This window comes from Mchenga conophoros, linkage group LG7 (assembly GCF_057382185.1).
Source record: "Mchenga conophoros isolate Kocher_MC1m ecotype Shallow Benthic linkage group LG7, M_conophoros_male_GT1.1, whole genome shotgun sequence".
NCBI classification, from domain to species: domain Eukaryota; kingdom Metazoa; phylum Chordata; class Actinopteri; order Cichliformes; family Cichlidae; genus Mchenga; species Mchenga conophoros.
In genome coordinates this window covers 22,263,256-22,291,229 of record NC_140532.1, presented here as the reverse complement: position 1 = coordinate 22,291,229, position 27,974 = coordinate 22,263,256, and the positions used below count along the sequence as shown (strand labels likewise).

Genomic DNA, 27,974 nt, shown 5'->3' with positions numbered 1-27,974 from the left:
ACGTTGCTGCTTCTCAATCGTACTCCTTTCCATTCCATCACGGGCACTTCTTTACCGACACTCCCGTCCACCTGACCCTCCTTCCCCGTGGCCGTGAAAAAAAAGACCTTTCTCATTTTTTTCAAAACCCAAATACAAGGAGGATAAAAAATGGCAAGCAGTTTCTCGAGAATCCTTTCCTCCAAACGACACATCGGGATCCTGACTTTGGTGGGAGGCTCGGTAACGGCTGGATTTCTCCTCCACCGGGAACATGTTAGCGCCGGAGTGCCTGTTCGCAGGAGGTACCCAGCGAGGTAACGTTTTTTTTTTCAATACTACAACAACTACACACAAATGTAGCCATTATTTTTAGAAGCATTTAGCATAACTTTATCACATATTTTGTGATGTAATGCACAGATTATTAGTTATTAGTAAAGCAGCGCGAATGCTATGTTTTATATTATTTTTTAGTTTTTTGTGAAATATTAATATGTTATTAATATCATTGTTTGCATCAACATAATTAAAATTAATCGTGCAAGAGGCAGCATATAGGGATCACGCACAATCCTAACGTCCTTGCAAAAATACTTGGTTCAGTGATGCTTTTTACGTGAAGTAAAATTAGATTTAATATCGCTCATAACCATCGCACGTATGCAACCTTATGTCTCAAATCTCTGCTTCCTTCAGCTATAATTGTGCTCCTTGCACCAGCCTGCAGAGCAGATGGTTTAGCGCCATAAATATAGGTTTCATGCATGCACCCATTGTTATACATGGATACTGGCGGGATCAAAAGACTCGGAGAGGCCGAGGCGGGGTGCGTACGTGTCCCAGTGCACGCCTGCATGCATTAAAAATGCACCACATACACCATATATAGGTTAGTAAATGATTACTGGTATTCTGATATAAAACCCTGCCCACTGTTATACAAGTGGTCACACCTAAAGAGCTCCTGCAGCAGGGGCGTTAACAAGATTGGTTCAGTGGGGTGGCCCGCATGAAATGGGAATATTTAATTATATTTAAATAGAATGTGGAAAATCACCTGGACTATATCATTTACTAATATTTCGACCCATTTTTTAAAAGTAAAAATCATAATCCTTTTTAAGTGATGGTCCCAAAGTTTTCAAATTAGAAGTAGCTAGTGATTATGGTTGAAACCTTGCAGTAATGGTGCAGTAGGTGGTCGTGGTGTGTTGGCAAAAACTGTAGACAGATGTTGGCATTGCTTCCACATACAATAGGGCTCTAGCCAGATCATCCCTTACAGAGGAATAAATATCTGTCAGATTATTGCAATAAAGAAAACATGCTTGTCTTTGTTTTTTAATCCAAGGACATTTGATCGACAAATAATTTTTCTAGTAAATGGTTCTGAACATACAGTTACACATTTACTCCACAGACACAGACTACTATTACGGAACCTGGTTTTTGTCCAATAAAAATGATGTAAAAAATGGTTTAACAATAAATTTAGAAAACATTTGCCTGTTTCATTTTTGCGCTATGCCATAAAAAATATATACACATACACAAAACAATTCTGGAACATAAAGTTGAATTTGCTGGAAAGTCTAAAGGATTGATTGTCTATGATAAAGATGAGTTTGTGAACGTTTTTTATTTTTGATGTCTTAGCCCTATGCTTTGAGACAAAGTGTAACAAAAACACACACGTTAATTTGTGCTTCTACGGCAGTGCTAATCTTTCAGACTTCTTGGCAACAAGTATTAATTTTTGCTGGTCTTTCACAGCATTTTCTTTTTTTCCCATTAGCGTCTGTGAAAGCCTAAATGTTCATTTGAAAAGCTTGTAGTGTCTAATCTAATTCTGCATCCTCTATCATCATGAAATAAATGGCACTTTTACCATCTCATGAATAGTTGAACATTAACCAAAGAATGCACATTAATGGTGCCGCTGTGCCATGTTTTATAGTACAATGCTCGTGTCCTTCTGTGTCTTACATTAGTGGTGTTTTGTTAGCCGGCAGGGTGTTGTATTAGCAGAAAGTCACAGGTTGACACACCAGTCACTTGCGTACGTGCAATGAAAAACAGTTCCTTGAGTGAGTCACTCATTGTGCCCCTGCTCCAAGGGCAAAAAGTAAACCATCGCCTACACTCCTGTAATTTTTCTCTCTCTCCAATAGCAGCACATTCACATATAATCTTTCATTTGTGTTTGTGCAGTGCGGAGTTCCCAGACCTGCGCAAACACAACAACTGCATGGCCAGTAACCTCACACCTGCAATCTATGCTAAGCTGTGTGATAGGGCCACTCCCAATGGTTTCACACTGGACGAGGCCATCCAGACGGGCGTGGACAACCCTGGGCACCCCTTCATCAAGACCGTTGGCATGGTGGCAGGGGACGAGGAGTCTTATGAGGTCAGACGTCATAGTAACTTTTCGACATACAGGCTTCCTTCTGCATACAAAAACAGGGTTTTGGGTCTAATAGGTTTTAGAAAGAATCACAAGGTAACAGAGAATCCTTCCTTATGCGGAAGAAGACTCATTATTATGTACTTGCATATGCAGCTGTCATCGGGACGTATGTCCTCGGGTCTTCACTACCCTGTTAGTGTTCCCACCCTCATTATCAAGTATGTTTTGTGACATTCACACATGCATACACAGAGTATTACAGTGTCACTGAGGCAGGGTTTTTAGCTGGGACATGTCTTTTGGGATGTCTCAATATCTAAAATGAGGATACTTCAGTACATTTTCATTTTAATTGCCTACTTCATTTAGAAGCTACAGAAATATCTTGGAACTGCTGACAGCAGTGTGTGTGTCTTTGAATGTGATATTAACTATGGATCAGGAGAATAATGAGTGTTTAATCTGTAATGCTGAAGGTTGCAGGTCAACCATTAGACATTTCTGTTACTTGTGATTGTGTAAGCATTTTCCTTAAACAATATGAATACATACCTTTGCAATGTATCATATACTCCCAGCTTTTGACATGTGTGGGAGTTTCTTTTGAACACTTCAGGGTATGGCGTTACTGTAACACAACAGAATGTCAGTGACTTCTGGTAAAGTAGTTACTCAATGTTCAGAGACAGAGTCTTTTTAGGATATTTCAGACCCTTCCACTTTTTTCAGTCATAAAATGTTGGCTAGAAGATTGCACTGCAAAAATATCCACACCTTCCTAGTACTGTGTTGGATCCCTTTTTGCCTTCAGAATTCTTAGTCTTAGTTCACAGATTAAACAAGGTGCTGAAAACATTTCTCAAAGCTTGGTCCATATTGATATGATGGGATCACAGAGTTGCAGTAGATAATAATAATAATGGATTGCATTTATATAGCGCTTTTCGGGACCCCTCAAAGCGCTTTACAATTCCACTATTCATTCACTCTCACATTCATACACTGGTGGAGGCAGCTACAGTTGTAGCCACAGCTGCCCTGGGGCAGACTGACAGAAGCGAGGCTGCCATATTGCGCCATCGGCCCCTCTGGCCATCACCAGTAGGCGGTAGGTGAAGTGTCTTGCCCAAGGACACAACGACCGAGACTGTCCGAGCCGGGGCTCGAACCGGCAACCTTCCGATTACAAGACGAACACCCAACTCTTGAGCCACGATCGCGTAGATTTGTTGCTACGCATCCATATTGTGCAACTCCCATTTCATCAGACCGCACAAGTGCTCTTTCTGGTTATTAAGTGATGACGTGTAAACCCTGCTTCCAGGTCCAAACTCCTACTGATACTGTTGTATCGTTAACATGTTACAGGGCTTTGTATCTTGTTCTGTTTAATCTTAACAAACCCCTAAAAATAATGAGAGATCACTGTTGGGCTCTGTGGGTTTTTATTACAGTGAGGTCAATAAGTATTTGATCACCCTGTCATTTTGCAAGTTCTCTTACTCAGTCTTGATCTACAATTTTCAGCATAGAGACAGAGAGACTGTGAGAGACAGAATCTAAAAAGAACAATCCGGAAATCACATTATATGATTTTTGAACAATTTATTTGTGAACAAATACTTGTTGACCTCACTGTAGTACTATTCATCTGCTGCAGTTTAAAACCTTACAATGGAACTACAGCCCATCAGCTAACTATTTGCTAGTTTTCTATCTTTATTTAATGTGAAGTGATAGCAGAGCTGTTTGTTTTAGTTTTTCCAAAATTCCTCATTCAGAACATGGTGTATAATGTTTAGATGGAAACCAGTGATCTAACATCTTGCTACCTTCTAACTCGGTTGAACTTCAGAAATTCTATTTTTCATGGATGGTTGGATGTTAAACTTTCTTGTAACACCTGGGAGCACACTAATCATTTTATTAACGATAAGAGAGTTTAGACAGTTTGGACCCGGAAACGGTTCATGACTTCGGACTTAAGAGACTGATAGGATTGGGATCTGGTAACTGTGGAGGCCATTTGAGTTCAGGTTCGAAATGATCTGCGGTTTGTGATGTAGCATGTTATCCACCTGAAATGATCCATCATAAGATGGATCATAAAGAGATGAACGTGGTCACCATTAATACTCAAGTAGCCTGTGGTGTTTAAATGATCATCAGTTGGTACTCAGGGGCTCAAAGTGTGTCAAAGAAAATATCTCCAGTTTGGTGAGCCTGTGTGAATCATAGCCTCAATTTCCTTTTCTTATCTGAAAGAAGTAGCACCTGGGTTGGTCTTGTGCTGCTGCGGCCCATCTGCTTCAAAGGTGTGATCATGGCTCAAGAGTTGGCAGTTCGTCTTGTAATCGGAAGACGGAATCGGTTCGAGCCCCGGCTCCGACAGTCTCGGTCTCGGTCCTTGGGCAAGACACTTCACCCGTTGCCTACTGGTGGTGGTCAGAGAGCCCGGTGGCGCCCCAATGTAGCTTACCATTACCAGTGTGTGAATGGGTGGATGACTGAACTTGTAAAGCGCTTTGGGGTCCATAGGGACTAAGTAAAGCGCTATACAAATACAGGCCATTTACCAAAGGTTGGACGCGTTGAGAGATGCTCATCTGCTTTTAAAGAGTGGTTATTTGAGTTACTGTTGCCTTACTACCAGGTCAAGGCAGTCTGGCCACTATCCTCATCATTACCAACATCAACAAAGTACTTTCACTCAGAGAACTGCTGTTCACTGGATATTTTCTTTTTTCACGCCATTCTCTAAAAACCGTAGCGATGGTTGGGGGGAACATCCTAGTAGTTCCGGAAATACTCAGCCCGTATTGCACCAATGTTCAAAGTCTCTGAAATCATCTTTTCTCCCCATTTACGGCAGATATAGTTTTAAGTGTAACAACCTTTCACACATGCACATGTGCAGTGTGTCCAGTTTTTCCTTCTAGATCTTTTTAAGCCTTGTCATCAGCTTTGAGCCACCGTTGGGTCTCTTCAAAGATTTGGGGGGGTTAAAGTCTGAGTTTAGGCTGGGTCTCTCAAGGACAGTCAGAGACTTGTCTTGAAACCAATCCAGCATTCTCTTGGCTGTTGTTGTGAAAATTGATCCATTGTTGGTCTCAGGTTGCTTGCACTCTGGATTAGATTTTCTTTAAAAGCTTCTGTGCATTTGGCTCCATTCCTCCTAGCATCTTCTCTGAGTTCTCTCCCCACTCTCACCTTCAAAGGGTGATGCTGCCTCTACCATGCCTCACTACTGAAGTACCGATTAGATTTATTCTCATAGAGGAAATCCCCTCTTCCACTAGTTAGTTGAGTGATGTTAGGTATCCAAGTGTATTGTATATTTTTCTTTATCAAATGGTCAGAAATAACGCAGCAATTCAAATATTTTACTGACTGTGCTGTAAATGGGCCGATCAGACTTAAAGGCATATCAGGTGCTGTAAAAATGTGCTTAAGTTACTGTTTAGAGCTTGTTTTATGGTAATTAATGCTAGTGAACATAAACTGATTCGAACAAGCTAATCAACTGCAACATGCATTTTGGAAAATGTATTACCTGCTTTATCAACAAATGACAACAAAATAACAATGATTATATTACTTTAACTTTATCAACTCAATAATTCATGTGACTCAATTTCACTAATAAATGACCCTAATTGTTCGCTCTACTTGGCTTATCAATCACTCCAGACCAGGCATAAGAAAAATCTTTTTTAATTATTCCTTTTCATTGTTGCTTATTTTAAATGAGCAATAATAAATATTTAAAGGTGGAAAAAATAGACTTTTAAAATGAACTCATTAGTAAACCTTATACATGCAATGTCTGAGTATTCTTTATTCCTTTTTCTGGTTTAGGTATTTGCAGACCTTTTGGACCCTGTGATCAAGGAAAGGCACAATGGCTATGACCCCCGCGTCATGAAGCACCCCACTGATCTGGATTCTAGCAAGGTATTACTAACACTGACAGTGCCTGAAGTAGTATTTTACTCCGTGGGCTGGGTATTTGAAAGCAAAATTTGCAAAAAGCATCAAAAAATTAAGAACTACTCATTTTACTCTAAATATGTACGTTTAAATTGTGAAGGCAAAGTGCCTAGTTAGATTTCTAGCTCTCTTTATATACTACAATAACCAGTCTAGAGAAGTATAAAATTCTTCCTCCTCCTCACCTCTTATTTCTTTCACTGTTTTTTTTTTTAAATACATTATATGATCTGATTTACCTGCACAGGTAGCCTTAAACCTCCCCCATCTTTGTTTCAGATCCAGTCAGGTCATTTCGATGAGCGATATGTGTTGTCGTCCAGGGTGAGGACAGGCCGCAGCATCCGCGGCCTGAGCCTGCCACCCGCCTGCACCAGGGCAGAGCGCAGGGAGGTGGAGAGAGTGGTGGTGGATGCCCTGTCTGGCCTGAAGGGTGACCTAACAGGGAAGTACTACAGTCTCACCCAAATGACAGAAAAGGAGCAGCAACAGCTCATTGATGTGAGTGATGACGTCGTGCTGTTGACTCATTTGGAATTTGCATTTGGAAAAAGTCAAGTTTTAGCTACCTCTGCTCTCATTTAATTATTTGTATATTTGTCTTAGAAAAAACATCCTGTAAGTTAATGTATACAATTTCACATTGGAAACCAAAGTTATACTAAAGCATTATATTTTATTTACTACATTTTACAGGTGTTCTATAAGGAAAGATATATTTTCAGTGCCATTGTCTGTTTGCTTGTCTTTTAGCAAGTGTACTTACCAATAGAATTGCATCAAACTTGGCAGAAAGACGAAGCAAAAGAATAACCCATTTCATTTTGGTGCAGATCCAGACTAAAATTGCAAAACTGATACTTGGCCTTGGCAGAGGATGCATTCTCTCATTTTTGTACTTCATATAGTTAGCCTGAAAGAAACGATCCGTCAGTTGATCACATATTTATAAGCTGGAATTTTTTAGCACACTTAACCAGAAAACTCTGGGCCATCAGCTTAATGTTTCTTTGTTATGTTTAGCCTGCTGTTGATGTGATTACAATTCCACTACGTGACCTACAAGAAGAAAAAATAAAGAGAATTTTATCACATATAAGCAGGAGTGGGCGTGTTGTGGTTGACACAGCATTTTTCTCCTCACAATGAGAAAAGATCAGAGTATTGAATTCTCAGGTCTACCTCATTGTTAATGGCTCCCAGCATGCATTTTAGTGATGGAAATAGCAGCAAGAACTCTTGATTGAATGTTGGGTTAAGGTTATTGAGTTGATTGAAGATATTATTTCTAATGTTCTGATGTTGTTTATATTTGTAATTAGTTCTAATTTCTTGATCCCATTTTGTTTTCTTTACCAACAAACACTCTGGACTTAGCTGAGTATAAATCATCCTTTTTTTCTGTATTTCCAACAGGACCACTTCTTGTTTGACAAGCCGGTGTCCCCCCTCCTCACGTGTGCAGGGATGGCTCGTGACTGGCCAGATGCCCGTGGTATTTGGTAAGTGGATAAGGCTGGTAAACAAAACTTCTTCATCTGTTAATTCCAGAAATAAAGAGATCCTAAATACCTTGGTAAAGGTTCATGTAGGTCAGAGAGGTCAAACCTGTTTTATATTATGGGCCAAATAACATGTCCCACTTTGACCTGAGGTGGACCAGAACAGTGAAACTCCCCTTTCTGTCAGAATAAAGACGTTTAACTACACATTTAATCTCTGAGCTATCATAATATACCAAAAAAGAAGTGCAACAACAGTATATCTCACTTTTTCTACATGATAAAGAAATGCTGCTGTAGTAAATGAAAAACATCTGCCAGCGGGACTCTATGGGCTTAAACTGAAATAAAAAGTAAATGTGTTAAACAATAGTGAAAGTTTTATTATCTCATTGCACAGAATGCCGTCTAATTACAAAACAGAAAGTTTTTGTTAATTCACAGAGAATACCCTTTTTTCCCCTCTGTGCATCCACTGTAAAAAACAGAAATTTGTATAGGAGATACACAGAACAGAATTTTTCTGCCATTTGATCTTTTTTGTCTGATCTTTAATTACTTTGGTGTAGTATGATTGGACTTTATCAGGCAGAAAAGCTGCAGAATGTATTGAAATACAGTTGTTTCAAAAAAGATTGCCCTATTTCACATTATCTAGGGGGGTCTAGTGGGCCGGACGGCGTCTTTGCCGCTGCGATTCTGGCCTGTGGTCCTTATGTTTTTTACCCCTGATTTAGATCATTGCTGTGTACTGGATTTACACAAGGCGCTGCTGATGGTTGACTAATCTTGTATTTATATTTAAGAATAACATTTTCTTCTTTTCTGAGGGATGACAGTGATGCAGTGTTTGGAGGTGACCCACTATGATATTTAATTAACGTTTTTCTTTACTGCTACAAACTGGAAGTGGGTCATACAAACAGTTATGTAACGTGTTTCTCCCAAGTGAGGCCACTCTTTTAGTCCTTAATGATTAGTTTTCATATTTAACAGTTTTCTAAATAAAGAAGGGCCTTTTTTTGTCTTTGTTTTTGGCGTTTCTCCGTCACTGATCCTTGGTGGAGGTGTATTAGCAATGCGGAAAATGCTCCCTCAGCACTGAGTTTCAGCATGTACTCAGGAATAACCCAGTGCAACGTGTCAGCCAGCCAAAATCAATCACCAGCCTCCCTCCTCTCTCCCTCTGCCAGCCGTATCAGCCAACCTGTCCTCAGCTCTCCTTAATAATTCACCTTCACGTCATTCCTTCATCATCTCTTCTTTCAGGAGCTCAGCTTTCTCTTTTTCTGGCTCTCTGATCTTTTCTTTTTTTCACTAACCTTATGTTCAGCTCTGCTGTGAATCGTTTTGCTTATTTTTTAATCCTTTTTTGCTTCTGTTCCGTGTTCTTTTTCTTCCTTTTTATTGCATCACTGTATTCTCCTTCTCTCTCTCCCTACCCTTTTTAAATGTCTGCCACCATTAAGGTAATAAGCACAGAGAAAAGACTACCTCACAGTAGTCTTATGTGTTGACTTAAAATTTTATAACATTATGCATGAAAAGTTGGCACTTCTAATGACTCATACTGTGTGAGCCTTTCTATGAGGGAGTCTTTTCTTGAAGTGACGTGTACAGTAGGTCATGTATAGTTGGTACTGAACATTAGTATATAGAATATATATTCTCCGGAGTACAATCAGTGTGCACTTTGTAATAGCTTTAGACAGTCTTCAGTCTGGAATAGGAACATGCATCTGTGCAGTCGTGGTTATATCTTCAGAAGTATAAATATTAATGTGAATAAACACTTGTTTGTATCACTGACAGGCTTGACTCTTTATCAGGTAGACTTTACTTTCTTTTATCTGTTTAATAACATGTCTGCTTTCTTTAGTGTTTCATTGAAACCTTGACAAAGCGGTAGTAAAAGACTTAGGGGTGAGGGTTCAGATAATTAGATAATCGTAATAATGGTCAGATAATTCTCCAATTTGAAACATAGCATGTTCAAACTTTATAAAATAGACTCAATATTTTATTCCGTCTGATTAAGAGTGAATGAGGCCATAAACTCGTCAGGAAAGTGTTTAAAGAGGTCAAGACTGAAGGCTGTTTTCCTATAAATGTCTATAGGACCAAAGGTCTTCTTTACAACCATAGCTATCATAGTTTGGAGGCCTTCAGGTAGAATGCAGGGTTAAGGCACCTCTGGATCGGCTTTATTTTCCAGCCCATAACCATTTGGGGTTTTGTTTTTTTTTTTTACTGTCTATAGTCTGTCCACTTCTGTTTTATATGCTAGTGCAATTACAGAAACTGGGCAACCATCAACCACAAACATGAATACTGTATAATCTATGTCCTTAATCTATGCGCAGGCACAACATTGAGAAGACATTCCTGATTTGGGTCAATGAGGAGGATCACACAAGAGTCATCTCTATGGAGAAGGGAGGAAACATGAAGAGAGTCTTTGAGAGGTTCTGCAGAGGCCTGAAGGAGGTAAGACTGTGTTTGTGTATGCAAGGGGATAATTTGAAACAGCTTAAGGAGAAAAGAACTAAATAGAGAATTTGGGGAGTTGAGCAGGCATGGTGTTTTTCTCCGTTGTGATCTCTGTGCAAATGTGATCCTGGACCATAAGAAATTACTGCCAGCAAATCTGATACACTGCACGATGTTGGCTGTGTGTGATTTAATAAAAGTATTGGATATTAAATTTGATAATGGTAAACTGTGGGTCTGCTGCAGTTTGATGGCTTTATGGATTTAATAAACCTGGCAAGATAATTAATACAGTCTAAAAGCATCACTGTAGAGAATGGTTACAGAATGGAAAAAACTGCTTACACTAGACTTTGACTTCACATGTTGACAGATGCCCAAAAATGGTTGGGCAAACATAAACTGTTTATGTCCTGATGCATACTCATTCGCCCAGGTAAGGAAAGAGGATGTACATGTCATCCTGTCCAGGAAGTATATGTTCCCATAATGAGGGTTTACACATCCTGAACAGGGAGGAACACTGAGTGGGGAGATTTACGTGAAAAGGGAACGACCATCTCTGAATGAAGCAGGGGGGCCTAAGGGTACTTATTTCACCATCTTACAATGCTGTGATTCCAGCCATTCCTCAACTCTGTGAATGGTACTCATGGCCATTGATCAGTGGTTGTTGATCAATGGTCATGACAATTTCCATATTAATCATCAAGAAACTGATCTCACAGCATGTTGTTTGCCAGTGGTGCTAGTTTCAGTCAGTCTGCAGAGGTACTTTTTATAAGGTTGGAGAAACCTGCAGTCAGCTGAGACTGAAGAAGTCAGACAGCGAGCTGAAACAAAACGTTTCCCCCACTGAAAACACCATGTCCAGATGAATACAATCAACTTTTTGGGATAAACTGTTTATCCAAAAGCAGGCCAAATTCCCCTTTTGAGAAAGCACTAAAGACAAGCAATACAACATCTGGGGCTTTTATGTACTAAATGTGTGAGGGCCCTGAACAGCAGTCCTTGGCTCTACATTAGCACTGGGTTATCTGTCATTCCACTCCCACCAGAGTTCATTGAACAGTTATAGAAGTTGAGCAACTCGCTATTCTTTTCTTGTCAGCCACAAAATATGAAAACTCAAAGGTGTGGCAGTTATTGCAGTCTGGGAGTGAAACAAACTCACTGTCTTGTTTGACTCCATATTCCTCTGTTAGGTGGAGCGTCTGATCCAGGAGAGAGGCTGGGAATTTATGTGGAACGAGAGGCTTGGTTACGTCCTTACCTGCCCCTCAAACCTGGGCACAGGACTGAGGGCCGGTGTCCACGTCAAGCTGCCCCTGCTGAGCAAGGTGAGTTTAATGTTTGTAAAGAAACTCCATACGTTTGTTTCCATACATGTGTTTTATTGGGTTTTGGGGTCACATTTAAAGCACAAGATTTGCACTGTGTGTGGCTTTTTAAAATTAAGCTAGCAAGGATTTCCCGAGTGCCGTTAAACAGACTCAGGACATTTTAGCACATCTTCATTATGTTACATTATTCATTTTGTTCACAAAAAACAAAAACTATCAAAAATTATTAACTCGTTGTCTGATGTGTACCTTTTTTTGCTCAATAACAGCCTCCACTTTTTGTTGTAGTTTTCCACAAGTCTCACATGTCTCCTGAGCAATCCCAAACAACTGTTCTTTGATGAATCTCTCAAGCTCCTCTAGATTTGATGGTCTTCTTCCACCGATCTTGGTCTTCAGTTCATTACAGATTTTTAATGGGAATAAAGTCAGGGCTTTGAGCAAGCCAGTCAATACCCTTCACTTTGGTCTTCTGGAGGTAGTTCTTCAGCAGGAGCGACATGTTTTGGGTCGTTGTCAAGTTGGAAGACAACGCAACGATCCACAAGCAATTACTACTTGAAGTTTTCTTGCAAAATCTTCTTTCTTCATGTTTCCTTCCACCTTGACAAGATTCCCACTTCCCACAGCATAATACTCCCATCTGTGTGTTTCACTGTGGGGATGGCGTTCTCTTCTCCAGAATTAAGTTTCCTGTGCATGGTTCTAGCGATTGTCTTCTTTGAGACTACAGTTCCTGACTTGGCTAAGTCATTCATTCATGTCTTGGGAGTTTTTCTGGGGTTTTTAGACACATCTCTCTTGTTCTTCTTTCCAGAGTCTTTGAAATCTTTCACTTCCTACCTCTGCAAGGCTTGTTCTGCGCTGTGTTGCTCTCTGTGAATTTGTTGATGATACTTCACTCTTCTTGACACTTTAAAACACCTTTGATAACTTTGGATATCCATCGTCTGCTTTGTGAACATCATCAATTCTTTTCTCAAGTCTACAAAAGGAATCTTTAGATTAATTCACCCTTAATAATATTGTGGTTGGTGATTTGAAACGGCGTGAAATAACACCTTTCTGCTTCATCCCAGGATCCTCGCTTCAGTAAGATCCTGGACAACCTGCGTCTGCAGAAGCGAGGGACAGGCGGTGTGGATACTGCAGCTGTGGGTGGTGTATTTGACATCTCCAACCTAGACCGCCTGGGACAGTCTGAGGTAGGGTAAATGAAGTGTGTGGCTACGTCCCTAACCTTTAAGTACACCGCAGATATTACCTGTCAAGCCGTTTTTCCAGGTGTTGTTCATTAACCACAAATACCTCGATAAATTATCCCGGGATAAGCAAAGACAATGCTTTCTCAGTGAGGCTAAAAAAAAGCTAACCATCTTAACCGTGTTACCTAGAAAATATGAGCACAATGTAAACTGTTGCTAAACAAATATTTGGTGAGTCGGATTATTTGGAGTACAGTTAGTACTCCAAGTAAGTATAGCTGGAGCTATTTTTCACAACTGCAAAAGCATAAGAGAAGCTTCTTGTTTGGCCTGTACATGTAATCTGTCTCCGTTATGTCCTTGGCCTCAGCGTCACATGGGTACAGTACAATAGAGGAGCTCTCTATTGTGGTGAGTGCATGGTTGTGTGTTTTATTCTGATGACATCAGAGGAGGCGGGGGCTCTTTGTTGTTTCTGGGTGAAGTGCAGTGTACAAATTAGCCTTCAGTTTGGTACAGATTAAGAATCACTCATCTAATTTTCTTTCTTTAAAATATTGTCTGATTATTGAAAGGCTTGGAAGCTGACCTCCAAGGGTGGAGTCAGTGAGTTAAGGAAAGAGAAAATCTGAATAAGGATGGAGGAATGAGAGAATTGTGAGCAGCTGGGGAAAAGTGCAGGAGGACTACAAGGAGGTGTTCCTCTTTAAGCCCATGTTAACAAATACAGATTTCAGTCTGATATGTTGGTGCCTTTTAAAACACTCAAGGTCACCTTATAATGCAAATAAAATAAACATTAAAATCACAAACCTGTGCAGAAGTCTGAGGAAGTAAAATTAACTCGATGCTTTTTACCCCTCAGTCATAAAAGGCTGACGGAGAATTAGACGCAAGTTCATTAGTGTGATAACACAAAAACAAGGCCACATAGGAGTTTGAAGTTCATACCACGGGTGCTTCGACTGAGCCTTGGACAAGGTCAAAGGTCAGGTTTTCAGAAAAGCTTATGAATGAGATAACATGAGACCAAGGCGACGTACGATTTTGAAACTGATACCATAGATGTGTCTAAGTATTGTTGTTGTTGAATTAATATGATATAAAATACAGAATTTAGAAATACTAAATAAAATAAATATTTAGTAATCCTCATTTTAATTAAAAAAAACAAACAAACAGTTCTGCGGGTACTTGAAAGTTTCTTGTTAGTTTTTAGGCCCTCAGCAGGTTGTAATTTGACACAGACATGACACCACTGTGAGGACACTGCTGTGTGACACAACAGAATAGAAACTATCTATCAGGACAGGCTGAAGCTATCCCAGCTGCATAGGGTGAGAACACAGAGACAAACAAATTCATGCTCACAGCCACTTTGGAACCACATACTAACCTAATGTCTTTGGACTATGGGAAGAAGCCTGAATACCTAGAGAGAAGCAACACAGACATAGGATTCAAACCCAGGTCCTTCTTGATGCGAGGTGACCGTTCTAACCACTGTTGCATCGTCCTGCTGTGAAAATATATAGATATTTCTGGGTTGTGTGTTATACATCAGCCCCTGTGAAGATTTGAGAAGTGCCTGTTTTTGAGGTGGGCTGTACTTAGCACTAGAGGAGGCACACATTCTGCGTCTTAACTGAGCCATAAGACAGAATCAACAAGAGTACAGGCTGCTTGTATTTATATCTGCTCATCCTTATTTGGTAGGTGGCATTTTGGTTGTGAAGGGTTTGTTTATAGCTGCAGACTGTTTTGTATCTTCAGCCTCTGACAGCATTCAAAGAAAAAGCTGTTAGAAGTACCCTGTATTAGGCTTTCACTATTTTATTTGCTTTAAGATACAAATGTTTTCTGGTCATGTTAATAATTTCTGTCTTGTGTGGCTTACCAAACACAAATGTCACTTGGCTTTGACCTTGATAAAATTACTCTTCCTTATTGCAAAAATAGTGTCTACTTTTTATGTTCTGTGCACTTTCCTGTTCACTTTTATTACTAAAATGTGGCATGTTCATCCTCTCAGGTCCAGCTGGTGCAGACAGTGGTTGATGGCGTCAACTACCTAATTGAGTGTGAGAAGAGACTGGAGAGAGGACAGGACATTAAGGTGCCCCCACCCATCAAGCTGTCCAAGTAGACACTGATCCCTCACCTCCCCACACAGACCTCTGGGCACACACACATGCACAAATTCCTCTCGCTCTCTGTGCCCATAGATATTACAAATATCTATTTCATCGCCTCATTTATTACTACTAATTACACCATCCCACCCCACAGCATACCTCTCTAGAATATAATCTCTTTATATTAGATGTAGCTTCAGGCTCCCAGAACTGCTTTGGGCCTAAGTGAGTGAAGCCTACTGCAGTAAATTCAAAGTTTGATTTAAGCTTAAATCTAAATCCTGCTCTAAGATAGCAGTGGATACGAATAAGGATGCACAAATTATGGGGCTGTTATAAGATGCCCTTTTCTGCATGGCCCAACATCTCTGGCTCTCCTATCAAAGCACTCCTCAGCCTGCCCAAACCTGGCTTACTCCCTTCCTGTCGCATGTCCTGTACACACATCCCCTTTCCTCTCATCTCTGTAGTTTCACTGTTCATGCCTATTAGCTAGTGCTTGTGTAGTTCATCCATCTGTGCTCACCGTGGAGGGTGGATTGTGTGTACATAGTTTACTTTAACTGTTCTGAAGTGGTTTGAATGTAGACCAACAAGCTGAAGACAGAAGACCCATGTGTTCTCCGGATGAGTGGGTTGTTTGGTGACATGCTGGTGTCAGATTATAATTCACACTGGTCCAGTTAAGCTCTGTACTGTATGCTACTGAAGCAATATCATTTGAGTTTATAACTGAATGTCACGCTCTAATGTCTTTTATTAAAGAAATCATCTATTTAACAGTATTTGCTCCACTGTCTGACTCTTATTTTTTTATGTTTTTTGGGTCCTATGTGAGCTAAATGCAATTTCTTTGGTGTTTTCTACCAATATGAATCCAGAGCTTTGAGTAACCATAGTAACCAAGCTTGCGTGGCATGATTTCTATCAGTGTGGTTGCATAGTGTCATGTGACAATGTTTAGTTGGAAGCATAACAAAACTGTATTATGTTTAAGAGGTCAGTACACGGGGTTCATATTCTCACATGGAGCCCAGACCTGGAAAACAACAATGAGTGATTAAATATTTTAGCTCACCTGCAGGAACTTTGATTTCAAAGAGATGGTATAATGGGGACAAAAGAAATCGTATTAAGTAAAATTCAAGTTACATTAATATGAACTGTTGAAAGACCCGCTCGATAAATGTGTGTTAGAAAATATGGCTGCCCGTTAACAATTTGGCATTTTGAGTCTGGCAATAACCCTAAATATGTCTCTTTCTACTCAGTGGTTGAAATAAAGAACTACACATAACATAGCCTTTGTTTTTAATTCACCTCGGCATAGTGAAGGAAAATGGTGAATGGGACACATTGGGCCAACCCTTTTTTTTGTACTAAATCTTGAAAATGTTTTGTCTGGAAACTCTAATGAGCACAAAAGTGCAGTATACCATGTGTATGTTATTATATTATTTAATATTGTATTATCACACTATATTTATTACTGTGCTTTTCTGAGGACATCACTTTTCTTCCAAGAAAAAAAAAGGGATCCAGACCAAGTGGAGACTGAATTACCAAAAACTGTATTTACTCCAGTGGCCACTTGAGGCTCGCTCCAAAAGCAAGTCAATCTCTGTAGACTTCAGTGTAAAGTCAACCAACCTTACAGCATTAAAAAGCATGTTTACACTTTCCCCATTCATAACATCTCTACATAGGGTAATTCTTTTCCTCTGGATAGAGGAGTTTTAGGCCTGCCTTGATTTAATCGCACAGATATTAGCCCTTCTGTGTGATGCACCACATGTTTATGCTTCAACGTTGGAGAGTCAATTTCTATTCTCTAATTTTATTAGGCTTTACTTAGCACTAATCAGCTGAAATGTGTTTCTGCACTGCATTCAGTTTTTTGGATGGATAACCACGGTTTCTAGTATGTTGATAATTTAACACTCCAGTGGCAGCATTCAACCGCTTTGAAATACAGTCTAAAACCAAAGGCTGACATCACAGTGGCTACATCCATCTTTTATAAAGGCTATGATCTCGACACCCAGGCCTCTTCTACAGCCAAACCTTTACTTAGACCGGAGGCAGTCTTTGTTTATATCAGATAACAGATAAGGCCGGTATGTTAGCGAATTAACACCCAAACTAACAACAAACTGATACCCCCCGTGTTGTCTGTGATTATAAAGCCTGATACCCTTTTCCTTTTCACTGGTGTGTAATAACTACTAAAAAATGTAACTTATCTTTCAGTATTACATGAAACATGATCGGTCTCCTCAGTCCCATATATACTGGCCCCATCCAGCTCATTCAATTACTAACAACATGACAAATATAGGGCAGTCAATAGCGCTGCTGTAGGGAATTATTTTTGAAAGAAGCTTGTGAAGACGTGAGTGTTTTCTCTGCAGTGAAGGAAGTCTCTAACAAGTTCTTTGTCCCCTTGTGAATAGGTAGGTCAGATCATAACCTGATTCACCTCACCCGCCGCTATGTGCCAATTGTGAGGAGGGAACCTGTGACCACCAGGACTGTTAGGAGGTGGTCAGAGGAGGCAATAGCGGAACTACAGGGCTGTTTCGAGGTGACCGACTGGGAAACACTCTGTGAGCCTCACGCCGAGGACATCAATGGGCTTACTGAGTGTATCACAGACTACATAACTTTCTGCACCGACTCCATTGTTCTGTTCATTGTTACCCAAATAACAAGCCGTGGGTGACTAAGGACATCAAAGCCCTCCTCAACAACAAGAAGAGGGCTTTCAGAGGGGGCAACAAAGAGGAGGTGAGGAAGATCCAGGTGTTACTAAAGGACAAGATCAGAGAGGCTAAGGACAATTACAGGAGGAAGCTGGAGTGGAAACTCCAGCAGAACAGCATGAGAGAGGTGTGGAGGGGCATGAAGACCATCACTGGATTCAGGCCAACCAACAGCAGGGGAGCTGAGGGAGGTGAGAATAGAGCCGACGAGTTGAATCTGTTTTTCAATAGATTCGACACCACAGTGTCTGCTCCCACCCCCACAACCTCACCTGCAGTCAGCCTGGAATCCAGAGCCACACCACTGTGCCAGCCTCTCTCTTCACATGTTGCCTCCTGTGAGATTCCTGACACCCCTCCCCCACCCATCACCTTCACTCAATACCAGGTTGAGATGCAAATGAGGAGACTTCACTCAGGCAAGTCTGCTGGACCAGACGGAGTGAGTCCCCTTGTCCTCAAGACCTGTGCCCCCCAGCTGTGTGGAGTCTTTCATAAACTGTTTATGCTGAGTCTGAGTCTGCAGAGGGTCCCGGTGATGTGGAAGACATCATGCCTCGTCCCTGTACCAAAGACGCCTCGTCCCAGTGGCCCCCAGGATTACAGGCCCGTGGCACTGACCTCCCACATCATGAAGACCCTGGAAAGGCTCATCCTGGACCAGCTGCGACCCATAGTAAGACCACATCTGGATCCCCTTCAGTTCACTTATCAGCCTCGTCTCGGAACAGAGGACGCCATCATCTACCAGCTCAATCGTGTCTACACCCATCTGGACCAGCCGGCGAGCACTGTGAGGGTCATGTTTTTTGACTTTTCCAGTGCTTTCAACACCATCAGGCCGACCCTCCTGGGTGATAAGTTAGCAGCGATGCAGGTGGATGCTTCTCTGGTGTCCTGGATTGTTGATTACCTGACAGCAAGACCACAATATGTACGTCTCCCACAGTGTGTGTCTGACAAGGTGATTAGCAACACAGGGGCACCACAGGGGACTGTCCTCTCCCCCTTCCTCTTCACCCTCTACACCACAGACTTCAGCCACTGCACAGAGACCTGCCATCTTCAGAAGTTTTCTGATGACTCTGCGGTGGTTGGATGCATCAGCAGGGATGATGAGACAGAGTACCGGGCTGTGGTCGACTCCTTTGTCACGTGGTGTGAGCAGAATCATCTGCAGCTCAACGTGGCAAAGACCAAGGAACTGATCGTGGACTTCAGGAAGACCAGGAAACACTTGACCCCTGTTTCAATCCAGGGGGTCAGTGTTGACATTGTGGAGGACTATAAATACCTTGGAGTACACATTGACAATAAACTGGACTGGGCTAAAAACACCACAGCACTTTACAGGAAGGGCCAGAGTCGTCTCTATTTTTTGAGGCGACTGAGGTCCTTCAACATCTGCCAGAAAATGCTGAGGATTTTCTATGAGTCTGTGGTGGCCAGTGCGATCCTCTATGCTGTTGCATGCTGGGGGAGCAGGCTGAGGGTCGCAGATGCCAACAGACTTAATAAACTGATCCGTAAGGCCAGCAATGTTGTGGGGATGGAGCTGGACTCCCTCAAGGTGGTGTCGGAGAGGCGGATGCTGTCCAAGATAAAGACAATGTTGGATAACACCTCCCACCCACTCCATGACATGTTGGTCAGTCACAGGAGCTCGTTCAGTGAGAGACTGAGATTACCGAAAAGCACCACTGAACGACACAGGAAATCATTCCTGCCTGTGGCCATCTCCCTGTACAACGCATCCACTTAACACACTGTTTGCTGCTACAACTACACATGTTTCTTTTCCAAATATTTATTTATAAGTGACTTATGTATGTATGTATGTATGTATATATATGTATATATTGTACTATTCTTAGTTAGCGTATTGTCTGTCTTGTCTTAATGTTGGTTTAAAATGGAGCACTGTAACAAAAAATAATTTCCCCCAGGGATCAATAAAGTATTCTGATTCTGATTCTGATTCTGAATAAATAGCATTTTATTGTTTCCAGCAGTGAAATAAGCAACAATTTTTCCTGTGTTTTGGTCCGGGGAGCTGACGGGACAACAAGGCGTTCAGTGTTCTGTGGAGACCCGGCTGAGATGTCAAGTGTGGGTGTTTTGAAACGGGAAGACTTGATTTCTCTCCCCTCCTGGATTTGAAGGAAGGTTCTGATGTACTGAATACACTTCCTCGCTCCTCCTTCTCCCTCGAACTGTGTCTCTCACAGTAGTCAGAGCATGTCACTGGCATAATGCTGCAGACGTTCCCTCTCCTTGCTCCAGATATGACTGAGGAGCAAGCAGATTGTCATGGCAACAACTTCACAGAGGGAAGAGGGGCTCTGATGGGGGGGAGGAAGAGGCTTTGTGGGTAGAAGACAGCAAATCTGTACAGCACAGATGAGAGCCAGTAATTGCATAAGTAAATGCAGGATTTCAAAATAAAATAATGTTTAATACTGAGACTGAGTTAAGTGTGATCACATATTGATTAGATATATATATTACCGTAGACCTCTACCTGCTCAGGATGCTGTAACCTCATTTGATCCCTGTATTTCTCATGTCTTAACTCTGTGATTTCCATCACAGCCATCAATTTACAGTAAACAGATGAAAGAAAAGCAGCTCCCCAGTCTGAGCCACAGCAATAACAGTCTTCCTCAGGTCTGTTTAAGAAGCAAAGTTTACAAGTAAAAAGAGGAATATGCTCATATGTTCTGCTATATGCTATATGTTCACATTTTTACTGTTGGTGTTTTAAATCATTAAATCTAGCAGTGCAGTACATTACAATACACTGTGTATTGTAGTGACTTAATAATATTATTTGGGCAAATATTTCATTGCTATAGATTTCCTGTTAAAAGGCAGTTTTTCCCTCTATCATCACAAAGTTCTTGCCAGTAGGATGTCTGATTGTTTGGTTTTCTGGTGAATACTGTGGGGTCTTTACCTTACACTATAAACTGAGAATTGTGATATGCAAACCCCTACTCCTGTTGTAAGCCTTCTGCTTGAGGCTTGAAATTGAGCCCTGCATGACCTGTTCTGTCAATGCAGCATTCTCATGAAAGCAAGCTGTGACAAACCTGTGACAGTATATATGTGGGAGGGCAACACAGCTGGGAAGGGTCTAAAGAAGGAAGGAACTTAGTCAAAGGTTTTTAATGATGAATGTATGAGGAAATCCAGTGTGAACAGATTTTTCAACCATCCTGCTTTTCTCCAGAAGTTCTTTAAAAAAAAATAAATAAAAAATACGATCTAAAAAGCTGAATCTACAAGTGACCAGTCAGAGAAATGGTGACACCTTGGCTCCGGGATTTTTGACCTTCAAAATGAGCTTACTATTTTTCATGAAATAGTAAAAAGTTTCATTTTAAGCATTTAAACATCATTTATGACAGCTGCCCCAAAGTTTCTGGTAGAATAATAAACTAATCTAAACAATTTAGAGCGTCTTCATTTACAGTGCCAGATTATATCCTATTTAAAGATACGTGAATTATTTTTATATAATTTGAGCCTTGACAGAGTTTTTAATATTTAAACTTTCATTACATCAGCTAGTCTCTTTCCCCTAAGGCTGCATTTTGACTGAAAAAAAAGAAACATTGCTAAACGGCACTGCAGTTATTTGAATTTCTTAAGATTTAAGCATTTTGAGATTTCATACTGGGCACCCGCAATATACAAAGTATAGAAAGTAATATAGAAAACATAGAAATATAGAAAGTAAATAAGTAATGTATTGAGAAAAAACACGGGGAAACAATAAAGGGTTAATTGTTATACCAATGTCCCTTTGCAGTAAAAGAGCGCCCTCTGGTGACTGAGAACCTTCACAGACCTCTGGTGGAGAGTTTATATAACGGCAGACTTACAAGTTAGGAAAACGTTTCGGTTTACATCTCAAACAGGATTTCTGCACTAATACACACAAAAATACTTCACTGTGTATATTATTATTATTATTGTATTATCACATTACGTTGTGTAATCTGAGGTTTCTTTTTGTCTGTGTGTATTTGATAATAAAAACGCCTTATAATGAAATAGATGTTGCTGGATAATGGCACTGTTCAAATATATAGCATTCAGCTTGAAATTATCCATATAACGTGGTGGGGTGTGCATGTGACCAGGACTGGAAGGTGTTATAGTTTTATTATCGCTTTCAATTCATTTCAACACAAACTATCAGACAATCCCCTGTCAGCAAGCACTTGGTGACAATGGGAAGGAAAAACTCCCTTTAAACAGGAAGAAAACTCAGGCCTTACCAGGCTCAGGGTGGTGAGGTCATCTGTCCTGACTGGTTGGGGGTGATTGGAGGGAGACAGGACAAAAGACACTCTGTGGAAGAGAGCCGGAGATTAAAAATAACCAATGATTAAATGTATAGTGGTGTATAAACACGTAGAGAGTGAAAAAGGTAAGTGAAGAAGAAACACTCTATTGCAGCTTAACTAAGAGAGAGTTAGGGATCACGTGATTCAGCTCTAACTTTAAGCTTTATCACAAAAGAAATTTTTATATCCAATGTTAAAGCCCCAACAGACACACTTTCTATGTCTCAAAAGAGTAGAAACTTTAATCTGTTCTGTACGCATACAACATAAAGTCTATTTTTTTTACATGATAACACTGTCACTGACTTCATTCGTACAGTGATTTAACATAATGACTTTTGAAAATAAATAATGACATTTTCTACAGGTCCCCAAATTTAGTCAGAATGGAGGTCTTGTTGTAGCTTATGTTACACTGAAGTTGTGAAAATATCTAAGCAAACTTACAGGTCAACACATTACCAAAACAAAGTGACACGTCAGCTTTTAATCATTTAATGGAAACTGATGATTTATCATCATTGTCCAGCAGTCACATCTACTGTTGCTGTAACGGGGACAGTGTTTGACTTCCAGAATGAAAATTACCCAATTTTAATTATATTTGCAAAGTCACACTTCAACACACTAAATCCCAGGAGTTATGGCTTTTTCCACAACAGATATGTGGCATAAAGACAAAAAACAAAAAGCAGAACTGCACATCAGCATGGCGATGAGTCTGTTTGACCTTTCCTCTGACATCTGAGCCAAGGCTCTACCTATATTATGTCTGTGAATAATAGCTCAAGTTATTATTTACATTTTTCTTTACTATGCAACTTATGTGTGTACTATGCAAGTTAATTTGTACACTGAGAAAGTCAAATCTTTCTTTTTCATACCACATCCAATAGTTTTCAAAGCAACTTTTACTCATCTGGTGTGAGTTATACATACACACTTCCATGTCAGGTGGTACAACCAATGAAAAATCTAGGGCACCTTTAACTTTTCATAAAATTCGTTACTTCTTTTAAAAGTTGTATGTATTATATAGTTGTCCAACTAAAAGCATGTTTGAATTGAAAATAGTTGCCAAAGGCCGGAGGTGCAACTGAAGGAAATGCAACTGAATGAAATAAAATCTTTTAATTTAAAGCCGTAGTATTGTACATTAAATTTAGGGACTTTTAATTCTTCACAGGAATGCGGTTTCTTTCTTTTTTTTTCTTTTTTTTTTCTGCCTGTCCCCTTTGGCTCTTTTGCCATCAGAATTATTGTCTAAAGGCAAAGAAAGATGCCCAACGGATTTACTTTACCAAACTGACCATCCCAGCCTTGCCATAATGGTCCATTTGATTCACCTTTTATTGTTTATTTTATTTTCACTTGCTGAATACGGGACAGACTTGACTGGGGGAAAGAAGGGGAGAAAGAAAGAGGGAAAGAGAAACAGCTGAGAAGAGGGACGGGGGAGAAGGGCAAAAAACAAAAACCAACAGAACGGGCAGAAAAAAAAATGCATATATCAATCACCTGGATCACCTGCTGAGAAAGAAAAAAGAAAACAAGCAGAAGAAAACAAGAGTAATAGAATAAACAACATCACAATGATATATGGGAATATGACAGTAAATACTAAATATTAAACATTATTGTGCAGCACATAAGATCAACAGAACACAGTGTGCTTTGAGGTAGGAGCCAAAAAGGGTGTAGTTTGTGGGTGTGATCACCCGTGTGTACACCTGTGAGCATGGACGCGCTTGTTTTTTTTAAAAAAAAAAGGTTCCTTCATGTAATGATCTGCTAGAGGTTGTGGGGGGGCCACAGCCCCGTCCTCCAGGGCATGAAACATTATGGAGGAGATCAAAACTCCAGACATCCAGAGGTCCCCAGAGGAATGCGGTTTCTTTTATCGTGTACTTCGGGTGGAATTCAAGATGATTGGACATGAGGATGAAGGTACAATATAATTAGGCAGGATTTAGTTTCTCACTTAATCAATGTGGGTTCTTTGAACTAATTAAAATATTGTCACATCTTTGTGTTAATTGCAGGAAATGCAATGACTAAACAAAATTATTTATTTTTTGTAAGTAAAATGCCCTTTTAAATGTGCAGATATGTGTGAGGACAACAGCTCCCTTCTTGTGTTTTCATTTTTCTGAACTAACAAAAATGCTCATCGCAGTCTAACTGTGTTCTTCCATGTTGTCTCTCACATTAGTTTGAATCTCCTGGATAGCTGGGATTGAGTTTGCATGTTCCCTGTGTGCTTGTATGGCTTTCCTCTAGGTACTCGGGCCTGCTCTCAGAGTCCACAGTCATGCACATTAAGTTAATTGATACTAAACTGGCTTTGGACCTGGCATACAGTAGGTTCTGTACCTCGGGAAGTGCTGTACCAATGAGTGCTTACAAGTGGGTTGTAGTGTAGAGTGCTTTGAGTCAGAATGGGGCCCTTTCAAGACTGTAATGAAAAGTTTGGTGGCCTGAATAAATCTGCTACATGACTGAACTATGATTTCAAAAACCAGTGGATACTCTCCGATGCCCCTTTTTGCATATGGTGCACAAGTGGATCAATGACCTCACCACACCCTGGGGTAATGGACTGTGAGCGCACAAGATCTTTGACCCATATTTTGCAACTTCCGAGTGTAGTCATTACTCTAAAACTACACCCTATGGACAAAAGTACTGAGCCACCTCCACATTACACCTACAGGTGTTTCTCAGCCATGGGAGCCCTGAACCACCCATGAAGCACTTGGCGCACACGCTTTGTTCTGATGTTAATGCCATCAACACAAATAGTGAGTGGTGATAGCACTGGAGCTCTGCAGTTATTGGGTCAGCAGAGCTATTGCTGACCTTTACACACTATGTGAATCAGCACTTGTCGAGCCCACTCTGTGACTTTCCTTGCCCTGGTGCTCTGTGGATGAGTTGCTGTGGTTCCTCAACACTTCCACTCTGAAATAATGCCACTTACAGCTGTTCATGAAGTATCGAGGAGCTCTGTAGAATGAGTGATTGTTTACAAATGTTTGTAAAGCCAGACTGCATGGAAAGGGTGTTTGGTTTTGTACATCTGTGGCAATAGGACTGCAAGCACCTGAATTCAATGATTAACAGGTTATACTTCTGTCCATAGTGTAGCTGCACAAGATGATGAATGACCTCTTCTGAGTGCCAAAGAAAGAAGAAGAATACTTTCTGAAGCTTGATCTCATAAGCTCATTCACTCCAAAGACAGTGTCCTCCTCATTGACACTGGTTATGTGATTGCTGCATAAGTACTTTTCTGGCATGGTTCGGGTCCACTTGGAGAGAAGGATTACTGTAAATTAAATTAGCACACAGTTCTGAATAACAACCTTTATCCTGTGCTGATTTTTTTTTTCTAGTGAGACAGAAATGTTCATAAATTACAGTTGTTTGATGAGTTCGAAAAGGACATGACTCATACATATCTTATGTCCTTTGAAGCACCATATTGAATATTTTGGAGCAGCATGGTAGATTTTGATGTCCATCGCACTCCATCAACAAAGGACAAGGGACTAGTGTTTTTAATCGCCTAGCAGAGTTTTTCAAAGTGACCTTAGGAAACATTAAAGCAGTTTGAAAATAGCAGTAAAGCCACCAGTTTTTCAAATTGCTATTCCTGGTGGGGTACAGCCAGCATTTCTACAAAGGAGTGAAAATGTGTGAAAGGTTGATAACATTTCTAGTATGCCACCCTATATATTACAGATAATACATAAATCACATGACTTTAAGCTGTTTTTAAAATCTACTCTCAAATCTACCTTTCCCAACAGTTAAATAGTCTGACTTTTTGGTCATTTCAGTATTTATTTTTAAATTATTTCTCGCATACACTGTTCATTCAAACTATTATAAACCCCCCCCCCCCCGACATTTCTATTGTAGATAGATTTTTAAAAACTGTATTTAATTGGTATTCTTTATTTATTACCACTACTAAACTGGTGTAGTATGGATGGCAATGGTGGCGGTCTTAATCAGTACGAAACGCTATAAAACCTATAAAAACACAGGAGAAGTCCAAAATCTATCCCTCCTCTCTCATTTTCCAAAGCCATCCAATGGGTTAGGGCAGGGTTAGGCAACCTTTCTGATGAGGAGTGCCATTTAAAATTTCCTCAGAGGTCAGTGTGCCATATGATTGCATTAGCAATAAATTTAATAACGCTCTATATTAACGGTTACACACTATATAGAACCACTTTATAGAATTATATTTGTTCGCAGATGTTGGCAGCTATCAGCGAATAGTTATCAGCTGTTTTGAAACAAAAAAAAGACACTTTATCCATAACAAGTACTCCATAACAGCAAATGAACTGTACAACAGAAAATGCAAATGCTATTTATGGTCTCCTCACAACAATGATAAGAAAAATAATGGCATGTCTGTTAATACACTCTGATCTCTGGTCTCCCACTCAGAGACACAGGTCTCCAAGTGTCCAGCATTCAGAGGACACCTGAGGACACTCATGTGAGAGAAAATCTGCTCACACAGATATGTAGAGCCAAATACTGTCAATAAGGCCTCTGCAATGTTCTGAAGACAGTTAAACTTGTCAGGTAGTGATGTCCAGCAGGTGAAAATGCAGCTCCATGAACACGCACAGCTGTGGATTCCAGCTGCTTCGATGTTATATGTATGATTTCTATACATTGTACGTCAGATAAAAACTTTGGTTGTAAGCTTCAGATAATTATTTAATAAAAGCTAGACATTTTAAATGAAAATAAGAAAGTATTTCTTTGTGCCCCCCTTTCCCTGTTAATGCCCTACCTGGACCCCTGGCAAAACTTTGCTAGACCCGCCCCTGCACAGTTACCAGCTGTCAGCTATATAAAAAAAGGATCCTGGTGTTATTCGTCTCTCAGAAACAGTTCATAACTTCCCTTCAACTCATTCATGTCACCTAAAAGGTAAACCTGTTTCTCCATCACCTGTTCAGCTCTGATGAACTTTGTGTCTCTATCCATTCTAGCTGAAGTCCGGGACAAACTGTCCCTTTTCACCTCAACACAAACGCGTAATATTTCCTCTCGATGTGGGACGATTCCGTCATTTTACGGGACGGTTGGCAACTCTACTAACTAACCTTGTGCATTAAATAAAGTTCAACATCAGTAACATCATAGCACCCACCCAGCTGTATAGAAACTCCGTCATGCTAGCTAGTACGCAGTATAAGTTATTGTAACTGACTGTAAAAAGTCAGCACAACGAAAATAAACTCCACCTAAACTTGGTTTATATCTGACCCAGACAGACTGCAGGTCTTAACTTCTTACCTGAAGTTCAGTTCACCTGACACTCGGCGGCTGCCTCGAGGCTCTCCTCCTGCCTCCCCTTTCTCTCATCCACCTGCTGGCCTCCACCACTTGCTAATTTTACTGAATCTGAGGAAGCACCGTCATAGCCACCACCAAATAACTGAGTTATTTTTACACACCGACCAGCATCTGGCCAATCCACCACCTTTCATTGTTTATACCGTTACAAAGAAAAAAAAAAGTCACCGGGCCACCGAGCAAATGCCCAGTATGCCGGATGACCAGTCCAGCTATGATCGTGCCATCAGTTAACCCTTCGCGTGTAGGGATGCCGACCCCTGGGTTAGGGTCTTCGCCGGGTCGATTCTGTCCCCGGGCCTTGTGTTTAACACCCTTGCTTTAACTAGTTCGGGGGCACGGGAGACTGAAGCCTTTCCCACCTGTCATAGAGAAAGAGGCAGGGTACATCCTGGACAGGTCGCTGTGT

At 40.6% G+C, this 27,974-nt stretch overlaps 1 protein-coding gene and 1 long non-coding RNA gene across 2 annotated transcripts; one reads left to right on the top strand and one right to left on the bottom strand.

Annotated features, from left to right (window-relative positions):
* Positions 1–4: 4 nt before the first annotated feature.
* Positions 5–15,845, top strand: LOC146570090 (creatine kinase U-type, mitochondrial-like). Its single transcript, XM_085282909.1, has 9 exons — positions 5–296; positions 2,194–2,392; positions 6,251–6,346; positions 6,662–6,883; positions 7,799–7,884; positions 10,248–10,371; positions 11,583–11,717; positions 12,800–12,925; positions 14,958–15,845. Exons 1-9 carry the CDS (start codon positions 151–153, stop codon positions 15,069–15,071), a joined length of 1,248 nt encoding a protein of 415 aa, XP_085139035.1. The 5' UTR covers positions 5–150; the 3' UTR covers positions 15,072–15,845.
* A 4,030-nt stretch (positions 15,846–19,875) lies between these two features.
* LOC146570089 (uncharacterized) lies at positions 19,876–27,847 on the bottom strand. The gene is made up of 4 exons (XR_014893189.1): positions 27,506–27,847; positions 22,109–22,181; positions 20,344–20,491; positions 19,876–20,209 (listed from the first exon to the last, which is right to left on the bottom strand). It is a non-coding gene; the product is annotated as an uncharacterized LOC146570089 (long non-coding RNA).
* Positions 27,848–27,974: the final 127 nt, after the last annotated feature.

Excerpts from the sequence above, each read along its gene's own strand:
- LOC146570090 (XM_085282909.1), top strand. The coding sequence starts at position 151 with ATGGCAAGCAGTTTCTCGAGAATCCTTTCCTCCAAACGACACATCGGG. Across the intron at positions 297-2,193 it reads CGCAGGAGGTACCCAGCGAG|TGCGGAGTTCCCAGACCTGC; the intron begins GTAACGTTTTTT and ends GTGTTTGTGCAG. Across the intron at positions 11,718-12,799 it reads AGCTGCCCCTGCTGAGCAAG|GATCCTCGCTTCAGTAAGAT; the intron begins GTGAGTTTAATG and ends GCTTCATCCCAG.